The 17,857-nt window shown below is 34.1% G+C and overlaps 3 protein-coding genes across 5 annotated transcripts; all 3 read right to left on the bottom strand.

Moving 5' to 3' along the window:
- Nucleotides 1-3,391: 3,391 nt before the first annotated feature.
- LOC130502255 (phosphatidylinositol 4-phosphate 5-kinase 6-like) lies at nucleotides 3,392-6,880 on the bottom strand. Its single transcript, XM_056997032.1, has 8 exons — nucleotides 5,285-6,880; nucleotides 5,033-5,200; nucleotides 4,773-4,938; nucleotides 4,580-4,696; nucleotides 4,298-4,491; nucleotides 4,064-4,197; nucleotides 3,930-3,984; nucleotides 3,392-3,821 (listed from the first exon to the last, which is right to left on the bottom strand). Exons 1-8 carry the CDS (start codon nucleotides 6,304-6,306, stop codon nucleotides 3,533-3,535), a joined length of 2,145 nt encoding a protein of 714 aa, XP_056853012.1. The 5' UTR covers nucleotides 6,307-6,880; the 3' UTR covers nucleotides 3,392-3,532.
- A 140-nt stretch (nucleotides 6,881-7,020) lies between these two features.
- LOC130502256 (rhomboid-like protein 19) lies at nucleotides 7,021-9,335 on the bottom strand. 2 transcript variants are annotated; one of them, XM_056997033.1, is made up of 8 exons: nucleotides 9,177-9,335; nucleotides 8,947-9,074; nucleotides 8,720-8,780; nucleotides 8,468-8,634; nucleotides 8,230-8,335; nucleotides 7,900-8,102; nucleotides 7,657-7,794; nucleotides 7,021-7,399 (listed from the first exon to the last, which is right to left on the bottom strand). In XM_056997033.1, exons 1-8 carry the CDS (start codon nucleotides 9,186-9,188, stop codon nucleotides 7,297-7,299), a joined length of 918 nt encoding a protein of 305 aa, XP_056853013.1. In that variant the 5' UTR covers nucleotides 9,189-9,335; the 3' UTR covers nucleotides 7,021-7,296. The 2 variants fall into 2 exon arrangements, with proteins under 2 accessions (XP_056853013.1, XP_056853014.1); XM_056997034.1 differs by having other exon boundaries at nucleotides 8,947-9,041; nucleotides 9,177-9,318.
- Nucleotides 9,336-10,079: 744 nt separating this feature from the next.
- LOC130502252 (probable ADP-ribosylation factor GTPase-activating protein AGD11) lies at nucleotides 10,080-12,658 on the bottom strand. 2 transcript variants are annotated; one of them, XM_056997028.1, is made up of 10 exons: nucleotides 12,365-12,658; nucleotides 12,109-12,254; nucleotides 11,945-12,028; nucleotides 11,777-11,861; nucleotides 11,615-11,690; nucleotides 11,368-11,531; nucleotides 11,088-11,292; nucleotides 10,889-11,005; nucleotides 10,699-10,794; nucleotides 10,080-10,500 (listed from the first exon to the last, which is right to left on the bottom strand). In XM_056997028.1, exons 2-10 carry the CDS (start codon nucleotides 12,149-12,151, stop codon nucleotides 10,219-10,221), a joined length of 1,152 nt encoding a protein of 383 aa, XP_056853008.1. In that variant the 5' UTR covers nucleotides 12,152-12,254; nucleotides 12,365-12,658; the 3' UTR covers nucleotides 10,080-10,218. The 2 variants fall into 2 exon arrangements, with proteins under 2 accessions (XP_056853008.1, XP_056853007.1); XM_056997027.1 differs by having other exon boundaries at nucleotides 12,109-12,288.
- Between the last annotated feature and the right edge of the window lie 5,199 nt (nucleotides 12,659-17,857).

The following is a 17,857-nucleotide window of genomic DNA, read 5'->3' on the forward strand; positions in this document are numbered from 1 at the left end:
GGTTAACCCACAGATTTTGAAAAAAAATCAAAAAAATGAAAATCTGGTTTTAGTGTATATTTTCATCCAGCACTAACATAAGATGATCTTCAAAAAGTTTAGAACCTTTGTTGTCTCCGTTTCTCTAGATAAAGAAGATTTTATAATGCTAATTTCACTAATCTAGACAGTATATGAAATTTTATTAAACGAAATGTTAAAAAATTAGAATGATTCCTATAACATGAAAGAGACTTTAGAATACATTAACGTGGTTTGAAAATTTTAAAACAAAAGTGAAGAGTATAAACTTCAGTATATAGAGGATTTACCAAAAACTCACTATTTTAGAAGGGTTAACCCACGGATTTTGGAAAAATTTCAAAAATATGAAAATATTGTCTTAATGTATAGTTTCATCGAGCACTAACATAAGATGATGGTCAGAGAGTTTAGAACCTCTGTTGTCTCTGTTTCTCTAGATAATGAAGATTTTATATTGCTAATTCCATTAATCTATGCAATATATGAAATTTTAGTAAACTAAATATTAAAAACTTATAATGATTCCTATATACCATGAAAGATAGTTTTGAATATATTAATTCAAATGTAGAATGTGGTTTCAAATTTTTAAACTAAAGTGAAGAGTAAAAATTTCAGTATATAGAACATTTACTGAAAACTCAATATTTTTGAAGGGGTTAACCCATGGATTTTGAAAAAAAAAATAAAAAAAAATGAAAATCTGGTTTAGTGTATATTTTCATCTAGCACTAACATAAGATGATGGTCAAAGAGTTTAGAACATTTGTTGTCTCCGTTTCTCTAGATAACGAAGATTTTATAATGTTAATTCCACTAATCTAGGCAGTATTTAAAATTTATTAAACGAAATATTTAAAAAATAGAATGATTCCTATATACCATGAAAGAGACTTTAGAATACATTTACTCAAATGTAGAATGTGATTTGAAAATTTTAAAACAAAAGTGAAGAGTATAAACTTCAGTATATAGAGGATTTACCGAAAACTCAGTATTTTAAAAGGGTGTTAACCCACGGATTTTGGAAAAATTTCAAAAAATATTAAAATCTTGTTTTATTGTGTAGTTTTATCGAGCACTAACATAAGATGATGTTCAGAGAGTTTAGAACTTCTGTTGTCTCTGTTTCTCTTGATAATGAAGATTTTATATTGCTAATTCCATTAATCTAGGCAGTATATGAAATTTTAGTAAACTAAATATTAAAAAATTATAATGATTCCTATATACCATGAAAGATAGTTTTGAATACATTAATTCAAAGTTATAATGTGGTTTGAAATTTTTAAACTAAAGTGAAGAGTATAAACTTTAGTATATAGAACGTTTACCAAAAACTCACTATTTTAGAAGGGGTTAACCCACGGATTTTGGAAAAATTTCAAAAATATGAAAATCTGGTTTTATTGTATAGTTTCATCGAGCACTAACATAAGATGATGATCAAAGAGTTTAGAACCTCTGTTGTCTCCGTTTCTCTAGACAATGGAGATTTTATAATGCTAATTCCACTAATTTAGGCAGTATTTGAAATTTTGGTAAACAAAATATTAAAAAATTAGAATGATTCCTATATACCATGAAAGATAGTTTAGAATACACTAATTCAAATGTAGAATGTGGTTTGAAATTTTTAAAACTAAAGTGAAGAGTATAAACTTCAGTATATAGAGCATTTACCGAAAACTCAATATTTTTGAAATAGTTAACCCACGGATTTTGAAACAATTTCAAAAGTATAAAAACCTGGTTTTAGTATATATTTTCATCGATGACTGACATAAGATGATGGTTAAAGAGTTTAGAACCTTTGTAGTCTCTGTTTCTCTAGATAATGAAGATTTTATAATGCTACTTTCATTGATCAAGGCAGTATATAAAATTTTACTAAACTAAATATTAAAAAAATAGAATTATTCCTATATACCATGAAAGATATTTTAGAATACATTAACTCAAATGTAGAATGTGGTTTGAAATTTTTCTTTTTAAAGTGAAGAGTATAAACTTCAGTATATAGAGGATTTGCCGAAAACTCATTATTTTAAAAGGGGTTGTTAACCCACGAATTTTGAATTTTTTTCAAAAATATGAAAATTTGGTTTTAGTGTATAGTTTCATAGAGCACTGATATAAGATGATGGTCAAAAAGTTTAGAACCTCTGTTGTCTCCGTTTCTCTTGACAATGAAGATTTTATAATGCTAATTCCATTGATCTATGTAGTATATATTAAATTTTAGTAAACGAAATATTAAAAATTATACTGATTCCTATATACCATGAAAGATAGTTTAGAATACATTAATTCAAATGTAAAATGTGGTTTGAAATTTTTAAACTAAAGTGAAGAGTATAAATTTTAGTATATAGAGCATTTACCGAAAAATCAATATTTTTGAAGGGGTTAACCCACGGATTTTGAAAATTTTTCAAAAAAATGAACATCTGATTTTAGTGTATAGTGTCATCGATGACTGACATAAGATGGTTGTCAAAGAGTTTAGAACCCTTGTAGTCTCTGTTTCTCTAGATAATGAAGATTTTATAATGTTAATTCTACTAATCTATGCTATATGAAATTTTACTAAACTAAATATTAGTAAACCAATGAATTTAGAAAACTATTTCGACGTAAAGTACAATAAATGAATTTACAATAAAATAGTTTTAATAATACATATATAATTATCATAACTACACATTTATACAATAATAAATAGATTTAGAATAATTTACAAAGGATTTTATAACATCTATAATGATTAAATAAAAGTCATATAAATGATATGTGAACTCTAATAAAATGACTTTGTAAGCTAGAATGAAAAATGATCTTAAATAATTTCAAAATATATATAAATGATTTATAAACTATGTGCAGAATTTAAAAACATAATTTCTAATAATAATGCATTACATAGCAATATAATTCTTTGTATAAGAGTACACAACCATTATATTTATTTTTATAAATATTATATTAGTATTTTATATAATTATAAATTAAAGGTGATAAAATAAACAAATTGATGACATATTATATACTATTTCCATAATTCCACAATTAATTACCATAAACCATTATTTGCAATATTACATGTGTTATATGGTAACTTGTATTAATAAGTTCCAGAATTTTCTTTTATTTTTAGATCCGAATAAAATAAATAATTAATAAAAGTTATCAACCAATTAAATTATAACAATTTTTTGAAATTTCACCTGTGAGTGGTACATAAGCAAAAATACTTTTCAGTTAATACACAGTATGATACAAGTCAACATCTATACACATCCTTTCTTTAACGTTTAATGAAACGTAATGAAACGCAATACAAAGAAGAAACAATATTGGTTAAATAACGAATAATAAAATTTACAAATATTTCTATATAGAAAAAATAGAAAAATAGAAAAATAGAATTTCTAACAAAAATAAAACCTCAAGTTCATTAGTCCTTGGGTGTGTGCAAGTTAATTAGAATGGATTGGTCTTAACTCTCTCAAGTGTCTTCAACGAAGATCCTGAAGATGAAATCCCTGAAACGTCGAGAGTATTGCTTTGGATCAACTGCCGAGATCGACGTAGGATCATACTGCATTGATTTGTATGCATGTTCAAGCTTCTTGCTTATATCATAGTCTTGTAGAATGTCTATAACACCAAAGTAGATAATTACGTCATAAAACTCCCCTGTTGGTTCCCCAACAAGCTGATTCTCAGCGTCACTTCTCCTCACTGTTCTTTCAACTCTTGCAGGCATGTTTATACCTAGTTGCATCGATGCTAACCTGAAAAAAAAACATATTCAAGAACCAAACATCGTATTATTATAAAACCTCATTTGCAGTTTCCAAATCCGTTATGGTTATATAACCATTGAGTTTTTGGTTTTTTACTTGCTGGCATCAAGAAGAAACCGGTCCATTTCTCCTCGGGAGGGACGACTGTCTCCTGTTCAAACAAGATGAAGTGGCCTCGATCAAGCAAGCTTTAAGATGAATACTTGAAAAGTTAAGGACAAGATTTTTACCGGTCGGTGTTCTAGCACCGGAAGTAGGAGTGGCAGAGTTATTGCACGAAGATTCTCGAAAGTGAAGACCAACCAAGAGACTATAATCCATGATCCTCTCTTGTTCAAGAAATTCACAGTCTTTGTCCACTTGCCTGTCAACAGAAAGAAAATTGCTATAAATTTGGTTACTTATGAAAGATGTGGAAGGGACATATTATAGCAAATAGTTATTATAGGTAATGAATAAATCACCTGCAGAATTCTTGGAACCAGTTCTTTTGCAATCGGAATAAGAAATTTAGATCAAGATCTTTAAGCGTTGTGTTTGGATCGATTTCAGACTCTGGCTTTGTGGTAAGACGGCCATGAGATGATCCTTTGAGATCAAACCGCCTATGGATGGAGTGGCCAGTACAGAATAGATTCCCCATGATGACAAACCGAACCTGCAAGGCACAAGTACTCTTCCATCACTACTTGCAAAACTGAAAAAATGCTAATAACAATTCACTGCAATAGACATGAATTGTTGACCTTTTTCTGTGCAGTGCCAGTCAGTTTCACGCAGTGGAGACCGAAGAACTTGGTAACTAGAGTGTTTTCACATGCCCTTACATGGTTGTAGTAAGCTGGAAGCATCCTTATAAGAACCTGTTTCAAAAGGGAAAATACAAATGAGTGAAGTTGATACAAATTTTTTTTTTAAATGTTGTATCCTGATACTTACTTTTGTTTCTGCCTTCTTCATTGTCTTGATCATGTAACGGTCATCATTGGTCAAGTAGAAAAAACTTCCACTTTTCCCTGGAGATGATAGCTCCCTAAGAGCATCATTTCCACAAATTGATAACATATAATCTGCTGCATCCACACTAAACAGTTTCCGCAGAGTCCTACACAACATTTTCATATGTTTTCTTAATACCAAAATACACACATAGAGAAGAGATCAAAAGGCAACCCAAAAAGAAGAAGAGAGTTTCTCACCTGAAAACCACAGGACAATAGTCCTTCCATTTGAACTCAACAGACTGGTGTGGAGGAGTGTACTTAGATCCCTCAGATGGAAACTTGGTCCAAAGTTTTTCCTTTGGATCAAACGCAGAAGCCTTCAAATCAAGAGATGTTGCCGGCGCTGGTCTTCCAACAGAATGTCTTGAAAAAAAAGGAAAAAAATAATAATTATATCAAACATCAAAGAACACACACAAAAGCAGTTTCAGTCACAAGCCGCCTTACCTAATCCCAAGCTGCAAGTTAAGCATGAGATCATAATTCTTATGTCCTTTAGAGATAGTCTGTCCTTGTTTCTTAGCAGGCTGTATTCTCAACGGCCCTAACGGTGATCTGTTACTCTCCGTATCATCTACCTGAAGATAACCAGAACCATTATTCCTCAGCTCCATTTCAGCATTACTAACTCTTCCATCAACAGACCTCCTCCTCGGCCTCTCACTGCTCTTAGTCCTGTTCCCGCTACTGCTCTGCTCAGAAGAAGAACCGTACCAAACCGGCATCTTCTGAGACGGCAAAACCGGGATCCTCTGACAAGTACAAACCACACACTCACTCAAATCAACGTAGAACACTTGCTGCGGCTGCCACTCGAAGTTCCCCGTAGACGTCGACAACGGGTAATAAGTCCCGTTCTGTTCTTTAGGATCTTTACTCCAAACTCCGACATAAAAACTCCCATCCGACCAACGGAACGTCCCGTTCCCTTTAGGAGCAGAGTCTTCCCAAGAACCGTCGTAACGGTTCCCGTTGCTCCATATCATCGTCCCGTTACCGTTCATCATCCCGTTCTTCCACTGACCGATGTAATGATTCTCGTTCTTCCACTGGTACCTCCCGTGACCGTCCTGCGAACCCCTCCTCCACTCGCCGTCGTAGCAGTCCCCGTTGACGTAGCTTTTCGTGCCTTGCCCGTGTCTTAAATTCATCACCCACGAGCCTCTGTAGAGATCTCCCGAGGAGTCGATGTAAGTGCCTTTCCCGTCCATGTAGCCGTTCTTGAAGTCTCCTTCGTAGGTCGCGCCGCTGGGCCAGCTGAAACGGCCTTTCCCCATGGTTTTGCCGCGGTGCCATTCTCCCACGTACATGCAGCCGTCGGTCCAGAGGTATTTGCCGTGTCCGTGAGGGAGGTTGTCTCTCCATTGGCCTGTGTAGAAGTCTCCGCTCGGTAACGCTTTCTCCGCGTGGTATGTTTCTCCCGTCGGTCGGCTGTAATCATCGGCGTCGTCCGCGTGTGCTACCGACATTTCTCCCTTTTCTGTTTTTTCTGTCTTCTTTCGAAATTTTTTCGCTGTTCTGTTTTGTTCTTTTGTGTTTCGTTTCAGATATGTCTTCGTCTTCGTATCAATGTTGTTCTCGTTCGTTCCTTCATAGCTAGATCGGTAAGCCGCATTTGCAGGGATTGTCTCAAAATAATGGGAGGATCTTGGTCTTCTTCAGAATAAGGACGAGAAGGTAGAGAGAGAAATGAGAAGTTTTTTTTATTGGTGTTGAAAACAGAAAGTTAGAAAGAGACGAGGATAACGAAAAAGGAAGAAGAGGAATGTATGTTGTGTGTTGAATCAATGATGGTGGTGATTCGATAGAGAGGTTGAAGAGGAGTTTGGTAATGGCCATATTGTTGTTATTGGAGCTCCGCGTTTGATTCCTAAAGCGACTACCTAACCAGACATCTGGAGGGGCCTCACAACAATGCGACGTGGTTCCCTTGTCGATGCTGACGTCATTTCCTATTTTCTATTTTTATTTATTTATTTTTATCTATAATGAGGAGCTTCCCACCAAATACATCCGGTATTATTCAAATGTTTGACCTCATGAATCTGTTCTTTCATGGTAATACCTTTTTTAATTTAATCATTTAATTTGTAAGTACATAGATATATGCAGGGATTTTTTTAATTTAATCATTTCATTTGTAAGTACATAGATATATGCTTAGGTTTGATGACACTGAGAGATTAGAGAGTCGTCCAAAAAATACAAAAATCAAATCAGACATAAAAGCGTTTTGACTTTGACAAGTTTGGACAAGTTTGGAGAGGTGAAGGTATAACTTTATATACTCTATAGTCCAGGTAAACTTGTTTGTCTGTCCAAGGGAAGCACTATCTTCAGAGCAGTAATTTACGGAGAAGCTGATTGATATAAAGCCAATTTTCATTTAGAAAAAAAAAACACTGCCCACCTGAACCAAGTAAGAACCCCCACACACATTGCTAGTTTGCAGTCTCCACTTAAACGCTATCCAAAGCATCACTCTGCGACTCCTCTTTGTTCCTTGGAGGAACCACCCTTTCCGTTGCAAGTCTCTCCTCTAGAGCCCTGGCTCCTCTTTCTCTGCAACAACAAAGATTTTTTGAAACGTCAAACGAAGATGAGTTTTCTTTTTAGGATCTGGTTCCATACAAACTAAGCAAAGTCATTACATTTTGATACAAGTGATGACAAAACAGTACTATCTATTCTTAGAACTAAATGACTAAGGATCATTCATTACCTCGGTTTGAATCAACAAAAATCCAAGATTATGTCTAGCCAACAAAAAATACAGAACAGGAAAAAGATAAAAACGTAAAAAAAAAAGTGAATTTTACCTCCTCCTAGAAGCTTCAGCAGAGTCAGAACCCGGTAGAGGAGCGCCGCTGGTAGAATAACCATGGTCCTCGCTGGTGGGATTTGATCGTCCACAAAGCATCCGATGAAAGATTGAGGCTATAGGGTCAATTATCGGTCTGCGTTTCATACGGAAAAACAAATAGCGAGTGAGCAAAGTATTTTACTTTGAGGGCAAAACTCGAAAGCAAAGTTGCAAAAAGAAGAGAATTTCATTCATTCACCTGAGAAGTTCAGGAAAGAAAGTAGAGAAGGCAAAGTCATCACTCGGATCACCTCTGAGCTTAGTTTCTGGCCTCCTCTGTAAGTATCTGAGGTATAACCAGCCCATATATGTACCAAATATCAAAGTGGGGAGATACGCTGCTGAATTGAGTGTGAAGAAGCTTGAGGCTATTGACAGAACTAGTGTAATAGAGGGAAACCACTGCATAGAGAAACCAGAAGCAAGAATAGAAAGTGAGCACTTCTCTCCGTAGTTACAGTAAGAAAACGTCAAAGCTGTTCTTACTAGAAAGCAAAAAAAAAAAAAAAAAGAGAGGGAATATTATTACCTTTGCTTTGATCTTTACGAGCAATACCTCCTGGTCAGGTATTATCTGCTTAATCCCGACAAGAAGACCTGCCAAGACACCATGAAATCCTGCAAAGGGCATATATCTAGCCAGGAGTAAACAGACAACATGTTAGATAACTACAAACAAGGAAGACATCCCTTCATATTTGAATGAGAGGATAGAAACAAAAGGCATTAAACTCAATATGTAAAAGGGTGGTAGAGAGAGTACTCACAGGTAGATTTCGAGCCTGGTAATGTAGTATAAAGCAATGGCTGTGACAAAAACACAGAGGTAGGTAAGGAAGTTCACGACGAAGATGAACTTAAGAAACTCCTTAGAACCCCAGACAGGCTCAAGGAACTTTCCCATAAAGAGGAGAGAAACAGTGCTGATGACAACCTGAAAACAGTCACTCACTCACTCATGTATCCCAAACAATTACAGATTCTAAAAAATGTGGATTTGGATAGGAGGAACACCATACCCCATATACAGAGAGTTCAAAGTAGCCGCTTGTAATCAGATTCCAGCCAAAAGGAATAGTCCTACACAAGGAAGAGAGTGTAACAACTCAGCAATTCTGATTACACAATCCAATCAGGCGATTTTCAAAGCGTGTAATCAAATTGGCGGATTTTAACATAATAGGAACCCTAATTTACTCTCCTAACCAAGGAAGAAGATTCCGTTCAGTAACAAGGAAGGAGGTACCTCGCGGGAATGAGAGCGAGGTAAGGGACGGTGGCGGGAACGAACTGAACCAAGAGGTGTCCGACCACAAGCACAAGAGCCAGTCCTTTGCAGAGCTTTGTGAAATTAGTGAACATACTCGTTATTCCCTGATTGAATCCAACAATGTAAAAACAAAAGAGTCGATTCGTAGATCAGATAAGACCTCTATCGATCAATTCTCCTAGATCTGACTATAGATATTTACGTACCGGAGAACTCATTGTCGCCGGAGAGTGTAACAAATCTCAGATCCTGACGGTAGATCTCGTCGACGCAGCTCACCCCGGGAGGTTATTTATTTTCTCCTCCCCTTTTCTTCCGCAATTATAAATATCTATCTTAGTTTATATAACAACTTGAAACACTAAACGTGTTACTTGACCCATATATATCATATGCGTTTAATAACAAAACCAAGCGAAAACACGTTAATTTTTGTATAACATCACATATTATCCCAGTTACTTAGCCTAATAACTTGTTGTATTACCACTTTTTTATATTATTAATCTTGTGCTTGGATTATTATTATAATTATTGTCTTCCAAATTTTATATGTTTTGTTTTACTTCATGAAATGAAGACTAAACACCTTGAACAGTGAAAGAGTGTTGTGCATACTGCATACAGCACAGAAAGTTCTAAATAGTAGCATCATCAGAGAATGGTGTGAACCGTCGGATCAGCTCTGCTCCTCTTTACAAATTTGCAATTTGTAAGATTATCCTCACAAGCAAGGGCGTAGCCAGGTAGATAATTACACTCATTCATCCATTTTATAAGCTTTGTGCACCACTAATTTCAGGTTTTGATTATTTTATATGGTAAATTAATTCTTTTTTTTTAAATTAGAATTACACTCATTCGTCCATTTTATAAGCTTTGTGCACCTAGTAAAATCTACATATATATTTGCCACTGCTCACAAGGCTAGAGTAATATCGAGATTAATTCCATTATGGTTCTGATTAAGAATCTGTTAAGACAAACCTAATATATATGATCCATTTTAAGAAACATAGATTCATATCTATATTTTATGTTATTAGTGACTAAAAACATTGATTGGGTATCAGTTACTGTTCGTAGCTTCAGAGACCAAACAAACAATATAATGGTTGCATGGTTCATGCAATTGATTCTTAATGACTGTATCAACATACAATATAATGGTTTTTTACAAAGGTTTCGAGGTGGATCAAGAAGAAATTAGCATAAAAAGAAAATAAAGAGGGAAAAAGCAAAGTGTTATCATTGAGTAAGAGGAAGGCATTCAAGTTGTATCTCAAGAACACCTCTCTCCACCTTTTGAAGCCTGAGTGAAATGTCTTGTTTCACTTTCCCTTCTTCCTGTGAGATTATGCCATCACTCACCAATGTGTTCTCTTTACTAGCCAACCAGCTCCCCAGCTGCATTGGTTCTTTTATGCTCGATGTCTCATAAGCTTTTGCTGCACTCACCAATGGTTGTATGTCTATCTCTGCCTCTCCCATGAAATCATCTGTCGAGAATGTATCCTTGTCGTATACCAACTGAAAAATACATGTTAAGAGTTTGGTATAGTTCGCCTATGTAGTGTTCAACCTAGTTTGCTAGCGGTTTAACAGCGATCAGTTAATAGTTTAGACCTTTAAGTTAGTTAATAACAGAGCTCTCTGCTTTGAACTCTGTTTTCAGTACCTGTTATCATTATTCAATCTACAGGTTAACAAAAAAACATATGCACTTACCACTTTAAGAGGAGGCATCTGCTCGGGTATAGAAAGCATCAGCGTCTCATTCCACACAGGGTTCAAGTTGTTCTTTATCACCCGTGTCTTCACCGACTTCAACGACATAAAGAAATAGACCAGACTTAGTTTACATCGGTAGTTTAGTTCTAAATCACACAAGGGGAAAGAGATGTTGCAGAGAGCTTACTTGTTGGCCAAGAGTAAGGATAACATAAGGATCACTGGTCATCACATCTCGAACCGCAAGGTTAGTTCCTTTAACCACATTAACCTTAATCAATCCTACAAACTCAATCATTCCTGCCTATAAACACACACCCACAATAACTAACATTAGCAACAGTTGTTACCCAAAGTGCATGTATGTATGTATAATGGTTGTTTACCAGAGAATTGCTCTTCTTGTGGCCTTTGTGATCAGATTCTCTTCTTCCCCAGCTATTCCTAAACGCATTACCAATACGGTTTTTCGTAGAACGGTGGTTAGCAGAACACAAAGACGGTGTCGAATCATTTGTCTTGCTAGGCTGCTGGTAAGGGCACAAAGCACAATCTTTTGGATCCATAAACTGCTGCAGCTCATACTTCTTCCTGGAGATTCAAGACATAAACTGTGAGATAAACTATACATGCATGAGATTATGACAAACTGTTTGATATCGTCACCTGATGAAATCATTGCGTTCATCATTGTTGGAATCAGGTTTGGGTTTCTTTAAATGGTCAATGTTGCAAGCCTCGAATCTCTGGTTCACTACAGTGTTTCCACCGTACTCTGCCATCATATCAACTTGTTCATCTGTCCAATCATCTAGCTTAACTGATAAAACCTGTGATTAACGACCAGTACAAAAAAAAATAGGTCAAAAGGCTCTAAACAAAAAAGAAAACAGAGAGATGAGAAAGAAAGTACCTTTGTTATATGAACTCCAAGGCTTCTGTGTACACCAGAACACTTGATGCAGATAAACACACCGAGACTTAACGATCTAAACAACATCAGAGGACATGAATCATCAACCCATTAATAGAAGAAAATGTACAAAAGCTACACACGTAAAATGGATCAACTTACACCCATTTTGGTTCAGGAGATCCACAGTCAGCACAATATTTATTCCCAGGTTGTTTCAGCAACTTCTCTAACCGATCTCGAGGATCTGAAAATGTCAAACAGGACATGAGATTTGTCTCCAATTAACGCTAAGCATAATAATCATCTGAAAAGTTTAGGTGTTATTACCAGAAGAAGGTGTCTCTAGATCATTTTGAAAAGTCTCGTTTGGTGTCTCTAAACATAACAGGTCATATAAGCAAGCATGCGACCCTAAACACACAAAGCCAACATTTGAAACCATTTTATCATAGGTAAAGCCTTGTAAAAATTAATAGGTTTGTGCTGGTTACCAGAAACTTCAACAGGATTGTCATGTTCTTGGCCGAGAGACATTTGGAACTAGAGCCGAGACAATGACAAGATGTTCAGACAAAAAGTCGGGACATTCAAACAGGTTTTGTCCGAAAGATTTTTTTTCTCAAAATCACGACATTCCCTGAAGAGCCATTGCATTGTCAAACAACAAGAATCTGAATCAAACAAACAACAAATAATATTAACTCGAATTCACCAATGAAAAGTTTGTGAATGATTCATCGAGGATACCGTAAACAAGGGGCAACTATGAAATCCAAACTCATCAAGACCTCCTTCAATACTCAATTTCTTGGAAGAACCTAACAGCTTTATAGATCAGTTGAATTATGATTTTTTTTTAATCTTGTAGACTACCGAGGAGAACAAATTATGTTTGTATAATAACACGAGGGGAAGAAAACCTAAACAAAGAAAACAAAAACGAAGTTTCGAAAGGATTTGGAGAAAAGATGTCTGAGAAATTACATCATCCTCCAAACAAAGGAGATGGAGAAGCCTATGATTAGGTGTGTTTTATTTGTCGGCCAGAGATGAGATGAGAGAAGATACACCAATGAGATTTTTTTTTTAAAAAATTTGTTAATTTTTGTAATTGACACGTCATATTATTACGATATATTTTTATTATTATTACGATATTTATTTACTACATCTTGTTTAGTTTTGGCAAAAAAACGTCACAAATGTCTTTTTTTAGAACCACAATTTCAATGATAAACACACAAAATTAAACTTTCTGATTATTGCATGCGCTAATAAAATCATCGATACCAAATTCACCTTTAATTTTCTTTTCTCCGCGTTACATTTAATTGTGTTTAATTTAGACCTAACTTACTGTACACGCACTTATTTGCTACCTTTTCTGGTCAAAAATAGCAGTTGTTCGGTTGATTTGCTTCATAACAACAGTTGCAAACCCCATATGATTCCAAAGGAAAACATTTTAACATCCGGATTTGCGATAAAGCCCAATTAATTCGACTAGTTTCGAGCTTATAACAGTAATTCAATTCAACTAAACCGAATGAACCGGGGTTGCAGGCCTACGGTTTAGACTGGTTCTGTATGAGGTCGGTGACTGTTGGCCTTGTCCCTAAGAGCATCAATATCCCTAGGACTAATTTGGAGACCTTAGAGTATTTTAGTATTATAGTTAGGTTAAGGGACATAGGTTAAGGGTCATATTAAAAATTAAGATTATTGGAGGGACTTACAAATGTCCTTTAAGTTATTTTTTTAAAGTAATTAAAAAAAAGAGTAGAGATTGAAAAAACATGAAACATTAATTTTTAATGGAGATACAAATTACAAAAATCTATAGTCTACGACCATATCAAACTATACGAGCATATCAAACAAAGAATCATATAATCTATAGTCTATAGTCGGCTATATCAAACAAAGAATCATATAATCTATAGTCGGCAATATCAATACGAGCATATCAAACAAAGAATCATATAATCAAATTAAAATATGAACAAACTATAACACTATAACACAACCCTATCAAGCCACAAATCAAATCGAATTACTAGAGGACCAATATCAAAATATGATCAAACTATAACACAACCCTATCAAGCAAAGAATCATTACTGTCTTAGCACAAATCCTATCAGATTTTAATACTATACAAAGCAAATCAAAGGACGTGAAACACATACCTTGAGCTTTGGATTTTGAACTGGAGATGGAGCACTCGATCGAGACGAGAACAAAGTCGAGATGGAGCACTCGATTTCGTTCGAGAACGCCGAGACGAGAACGAAATGGAAGAGCCTCGCCGAGATGGAGTTGAGCTCGAGATCAGGAGGACGAGAGCGAGATGGAAAGGACGAGATCAATATCGAGATGGAGTCACCTTCTATCGCAACCAAACGAGATCGAGAACCGAAGACTTCGTCGCTTCTGGGGATGTTTGGAGAAGAGAGAAGAAGACGCCGATTGAGTTTTCGAGAACACAATGACTCGACGAGTCTTCGGTTTCATCTTCCTCTCCCGTGCTGCCACGTCACGTAGAGGACGATGAAGAAAAGCCCTTAGATAAGGCACTTTCGCGTCGTTCCCCCTATTTTTCATTTAACTTCGACCCATTTAATTAGAAGGGCCGGGCCTAAGGGCCGGCGTTACTGATGCTCTAACGGCAAAAGTCCTTTGGCCAAGGAAGTAAAAAACTTTAAAAGCGGCGAGGACAAGTACAACAAAAGAAGTTTAAAACAGTGAAAGTTGATTGATTATTAACACATACACTTAGGAACAGGTTACTTTAATGTAACATCGCTTCTAGCTTTGTTTATCCTTAGTTCTGGCTGTCCTAGAGATTACCTGGGTAATTTCTTTATCATCTTGTCAAACTCTGTTTCAGTTTTTGATGTGATCAAAAACTATGGGAGCATAAGCCTTTCGGTTGGTGTTATAAGATTGACCTTTAAAACCAATCAAAACCTAAAATGTGTGTCTAAAAAAAAAAAAAAAAGTGTGTACCTAAATTGCATGGTACATGTTCCCTCCATGAGCAGAAACCAGCCCTTGGGCCAAGCAAACCAAGCAGAACCAGCCCTTGGGCCATAAATTTCAAAATATTGCTCTAGCGTACTTGTAAATGATCCATCCTACCAAAAAACAAAGCGTTCTTGTAAATGATCCAGTAGATGGTCTTGGCAGGGGTAGCAAAAAGGTTTTGAAAGTCCTTTAGACCACATTTCTTCTATTTATTTTTGAAAAAGTGGCCACTTTTATTCTTTTACTTATAACTTTCTAAATTATAGGACCGGCTCTGTTCATGGGATGAAATAAACACATTGATCTCTTTATACACTATATAGTATTACGAGCTTATGCATTAGTTGATATTCCTGTTAAAATTTTATCCTCGAATTAATATAGAGGCAGTGTTAAAATTTAGTAATGGCTATGTTGTCTCTTACCGGCGAATTCTAATTCGTCCACTCATGCTTGAGTTTTAATAAGTGACGTAGTGGAAGCGCCAACTTATTATATTATTCGTCCTGGTGTGGGATTTACATTAAACTAACGAATAAGATCATATCTAAATTTTATATATCTATCCATAGTGAATGATATGTAACTAGTCATATATATGTTTTATTTTTGCTTAAAAAGTCATATACATATGTTACTGGTACGTAACTAGTTATATATAGATTAAGGAGACTTCACACTTGATTCAGATATGTTTGATTTACAAAAAAAAAACATTTTCAATTTTCCAAATATGATTTTTTATCATACTGATAACATGTTTTAGTTTTATAAATATGTAAAATATAAAAAGAAAACTATTAGAAACATAAATAAAAAATTTATATATGTTTTTAAATAAATATGAATCATATTTATTATTTCTTACATTGACATACAAGACTCATTGTGACTATTAAACTAGTTTATATTGTGTTTTATTATGATCTATATAGAGTTTAACACCACATAAACTTCTTGTAAGACAGAAAATATATTTGGCATTGTATTTATTCATGTACAATTTCCAAAGCTTTGCAATTTCTAAGATTTTTGGAACTGGAGGAATTTGAAGTCGTGAATGGTTGTGATGATGATATTATAAGCTAATGTTGGGGAGAAATAATTGGCTTGTAAATAATTGGTTGGAGTCATACTTTGCAGTCATATGTAAATTCTAATTAAAACATCTGGTTTTTTTCTCTTAGCCACATGTACTGATCTTGTGCATTAGCTTTGAAAAGTTCATTCATTTTAAGACCTTATATTGGTGGATCTATATTATAGTTGGTTCCAAGTTTAATTTGTTTATATTTTAATTTAATTTTATTCTGCTTATACAATTTATATTGTTTATTTTTATTCTTTTACATTGTATTTTTAACATTCATTTTTCTCTTCCAAACTTTCCTTATAAACTCTACTTTTTTTCTTGTGTTTTAGACTTTTCTCCGGATGATAGAAAGATAAATTACAGCTGTTGTACCTAATATTTACTTATATAATATATCATTTGATTTAGATGCTAAGATGAATAATAACATAATTTTTTCTAACTGTATCTAGTTGATGATATTTTTCATATCTTTAGTAATTATCTGTTTTAGAATTATATACATGATCATGTTGGTGCGTATCTAACTGCTTCGGAACAAGAAAAATATGAGAACGTATGTTTCTTTGTTAGACATGAACAAGGATTTATACTTTAGCAAGTCGTGAACACTAAAATAAAATCTTTTGTTGATTGATTCGAGATCTTATATTTTTAACTGAATCAGTTTATCATTTTATTAAAATTTTATTAGGTCGAATTTATGTGTTAAATTATGTTTTATAATTATAACAAATTGGTAAGAGATATGAGGATATTAGATCTAAACATTTGATTGAATATGAAGAAATTGAAAATTTCATTAAATTATAATGTTATTCAATTGTATATTTCTCCAATTTTTTTTGAAAAAAATTGTTTTTGAATTAAACACTTGTAATCATTCTATGATTTTTGGCTAGGATTTAAATAGATCATTTATCTATCATATATGTACAGAAATACTTATGTTGATATTATTGATCACTATAGTATGATAATTTTGAAAATATAATTTTCATTATAATTTGTATAACTATATTATCATCATGGTGCACAAAAAAAAACCTTTGTCATGATCCATGTTGCAATAGATGGACGATAAGATTATTTTCCTCACAAATTAATTCATAAATAATTTATAAATGTTTTTTCTATTTAACTCTGTATTCAACTACAGTCTTATCTTTACATTCTTACATAGTGATATAAAATGATTAAATTTGTATTGTTTTTTCTTAGTCAGTTTTTTATTAGTCAAAGTTTTTCTTCCAAATCTTTTAAGTTTTTTTATCGTCTTCTTGATTTTTTAGTAATATAATATATAAATGGTTAGTTTTTATTTATTTTCATTAGTCAAATTTTGTTTGGCTTTTTTATATATAAAGACAAAAATATGTAGAAGAATTGGTTCTATCAAATTTATTTGTATTTTTAAAATAAAAAATATAAGAATTACAAAATATATTAAAATCCTCATCAAATCTTTTAAAATATTTTAAAACTATTACGTATATATATATATATATTATATTCAAATCATTTGAATTTAGTGGAGTCGTGGACTCACGTATCTATTAAGCAAATCTGATAAAACTAAAATCAGTTATGGGATTGCTTTTCCGCAATACTGTATCGTAAGAAAAACGTGTCGCTATCATGTAGAACAAATTGTAATCAATATTTACATCATCATCATCAACCGGGCTTCGTAGCCTGGTGGTAATGGAACCTCGGCTGAGGTGCCCGCCACCCAGCTTCGAAACCCGGCCACAGCGATTTAACATCCTTACTGCTGGGGCGCTGGACCCCTTCGGGGGATATTTGGGAAAGTGGCTGCCCAGACACCAGAGATATCAAAAAAAAAAAAAAATATTTACATCATCTCCATCACTCCATGGCACTTCAGCACGGTTTGACCAAAAAAAATTTGAACTTTTCTGAAAAAAAAAAATAGATGTCGTTAAAAAGGGTGTTTCTTATAATTATAAAGATCTAGACAAGCCATTGTATCTTCCTAGTAGCATTCAGTTGACCCATCATGTGTTGGAAACTTGGAATTGAATCTTTGATTAAACACACAAAGAGAAGGTGAAATCAAGAGAGAAGAAGAAGTGGAAGCAAGGAACACAAGAAAAGAA

This window comes from Raphanus sativus, unplaced genomic scaffold, assembly GCF_000801105.2.
Source record: "Raphanus sativus cultivar WK10039 unplaced genomic scaffold, ASM80110v3 Scaffold0469, whole genome shotgun sequence".
Lineage (NCBI taxonomy): Eukaryota > Viridiplantae > Streptophyta > Magnoliopsida > Brassicales > Brassicaceae > Raphanus > Raphanus sativus.